We start from the raw sequence: 2,500 nt of genomic DNA, 5'->3' as shown, positions 1-2,500 counted from the left end.
CAAATAAACACACTAGCCACTGATATTTTCAAAATAAACACTCCTGAACAGTAGCCAGCAGCGATTTGTGGTTGATGGTATTTTTGGCTTATGTCTTGGCTTACGCCTCAGTCACACGCACACACACACACACACACACACACACACACACACACACACACACACACACACACACACACACACACACACACACACACACATGACCACACGCATTCACACACACACACACACACACACACACACACACACACACACAAACACACACACACACACACACACACACACACACACACACACACATACATGACCACACACAAATGCACACACACAAACACACACACACACACACACACAGAAGCATAGTTGTGTTTCATCTCTGCCGTAGTTGAAGATTTGAGGTGACAGTTCAATGCCTGACACGACCACATAAACCAGGGATCTGTTCCATGGGCGAGAGCCAGCAATTACAGCCTTAACTAACTGGCCCCTCCTCCACCACCTCCTCCACCACCTCCTCCACCTCCTCAACCACCTCCTCCTCCTCCTCCTCCTCCTCCTCCTCCCAGATGTGCAGCATAGCTCCCCTTTTAATTTGTACTGGTGGTAAAATACAGCTTTTATCCCCAAAGAAAACTCTGTTGGGTTGCACAGAAGCTCTTGGGTTCAACACATCAAGGGCTTAAAGATGTTCTGCGGGCCAGTCACACACGCGCGTCCCTTTAATTTACACAGCCAGCTAAGGTCAAACAGAGCCAGCAAGGTTGGATAAAGAATAGCCTAGCGCAGCAGAAAAGAAGAGGCTATTTCAGCCTTAGTTAATAACAGCTTGAGGCGTCCTTGGGCCGGCTCACTGCTATAAAAAACCTTTCTTGCTTGTTGACTCTACAAAGGACAACAAGAAGGACACCCATTTAAGAAGGGCTAAAGACAGAAGTGCGTGTTTTAGCCACGGCAAACGTGAAAAGCACTCAGAATGCAATAGAGGCAAACAGCCGCCAGTGTGTTCCCTGCACATCTTTAGAGAGCATGAGGATGGGACAGAGGATTCTTTCTGTGCTCATGTTGTCCCCTGTAGCAACAGTGGGAGTGTTGTTACTTTCAAACTTAAAAGTTATAAAAACACCTAAAACCTGATATTCATGTTGTAGTGATTATTGATTCCTCCATTTCCATTTTGTCATCCCAAAGACATGAATACAAGTAAATTAGGTCAATCTGTGAAATGTATCAAAGTGGTCGCTTTATCTGCTGTCTCGGTTAGCTTTTTTCTTTGCAAGTTCAACTGCAGGGCAGAATCCAAGTATGTAGTCCTTTATACTGAATATCTGGGTAAATTTAAGCCTAAAGCCCTGTAGCCACAGCTCGGCTAATTCAGACTCAAATGTTCTTGGAGTCTCGTTGGCAGGTTGAGAAATGGGCTTATAAAACAGAAACTGGATTAAAGGACACCAAACTTTTCCATTCAGCCACTTGTTCCGCTTGTTCACTGTTTAGAGAGTCGCTGGGTCTTTAAAGACTATTCTAAAATGCAGTAATTCTCTTTAACAAGCATGAGATTTGGTACAGCTGAAGTCGATTTTCTGCAGAGGCCCTCTTTATTTAACATTGTCTGTCTAGGTGGACTTAAGTCAATTTTAAGTCTGTGCAGAAACCTTCCAACATATCACATATGATGTATTAGATGTAGGTTAGCTGTCGTTAAGATTTGAGAGTTGTTAAGAGAAAGGAAGGCTAGAGGGAAAGATTTTAGTAAATAGAAAACCCAAAGAAACCCACCCTCCCTCTCTGCTCCCTCCCTGTCTACGTTTCTCCTCCATTGAGATCGTCACGAGATAAAGAGACAGATAGTCAGAAATTAGCCTTGAAGCAGGCTTAAATATAAATCGAGTCAACCCGAAAATGTATTCTCACAGTGCAGTTCACTCAGTAATAGCTTTGCCATATCTAACAAATTGCGCTCCAATAATAGCTCTTTAAGTCTTTAGATACAGCTCCTTTAATCTTGATGTGTTTACCTGTCACAGAGCTGCAGCAGTTCCACGGTGTGAGGCGCTATGAGCTGGACCGCTCATGCTGCTTCGGCGCGCTGCTATTGGACGAGGAAAGGGGCCGGCTCTTCGTTGGCGCCAAGAACTTCCTGATCTCGCTCTCGCTGGAGAACATTGGCAAGCAGGAGCATAAGGTTGGTCGAACTCGCTGTCAATCAAACTTCCTCGCATTTGTTTGAATTTCCATGGCGCGTCATGCTTTACATGCCATTTAAATAATCAAACACTTAGCTTGGTTAGATAATATTCTTGACAGTCTGTGCTTAGTAAACTGAACTTAGACACTGCTGAGAAACCAGCCAAAGCAGCTTATTTTATCTTTAATCAGTGACGTCTTTGATGTGATTCAAGCTGATCCATTTGATGCATTAGGGACAGACTCTGGCTTTCTTCTTAAAACGTTCATCTGCCATTAGCATTTCATTGCTACTTGTGAGGTTTGGCATGCAGCA

The 2,500-nt window shown here is 44.0% G+C and overlaps 1 protein-coding gene across 4 annotated transcripts in view; it reads left to right on the top strand.

Moving 5' to 3' along the window:
* The window catches only part of sema3b (sema domain, immunoglobulin domain (Ig), short basic domain, secreted, (semaphorin) 3B), a 78,621-nt gene that overhangs the window by 59,948 nt on the left and 16,173 nt on the right, over positions 1-2,500 (top strand). For all 4 annotated transcript variants that reach the window (XM_056598396.1, XM_056598380.1, XM_056598404.1 and 1 more), the window contains exon 3: positions 2,025-2,182. In XM_056598396.1, the coding sequence (XP_056454371.1) occupies positions 2,025-2,182 (158 nt within the window). The remainder of the gene's footprint in view (positions 1-2,024; positions 2,183-2,500) is intronic.

Source organism: Gadus chalcogrammus, chromosome 1, assembly GCF_026213295.1.
Source record: "Gadus chalcogrammus isolate NIFS_2021 chromosome 1, NIFS_Gcha_1.0, whole genome shotgun sequence".
Classification (NCBI taxonomy): Eukaryota; Metazoa; Chordata; class Actinopteri; order Gadiformes; family Gadidae; genus Gadus; species Gadus chalcogrammus.
This window is presented reverse-complemented; position numbering and strand designations above follow the sequence as displayed.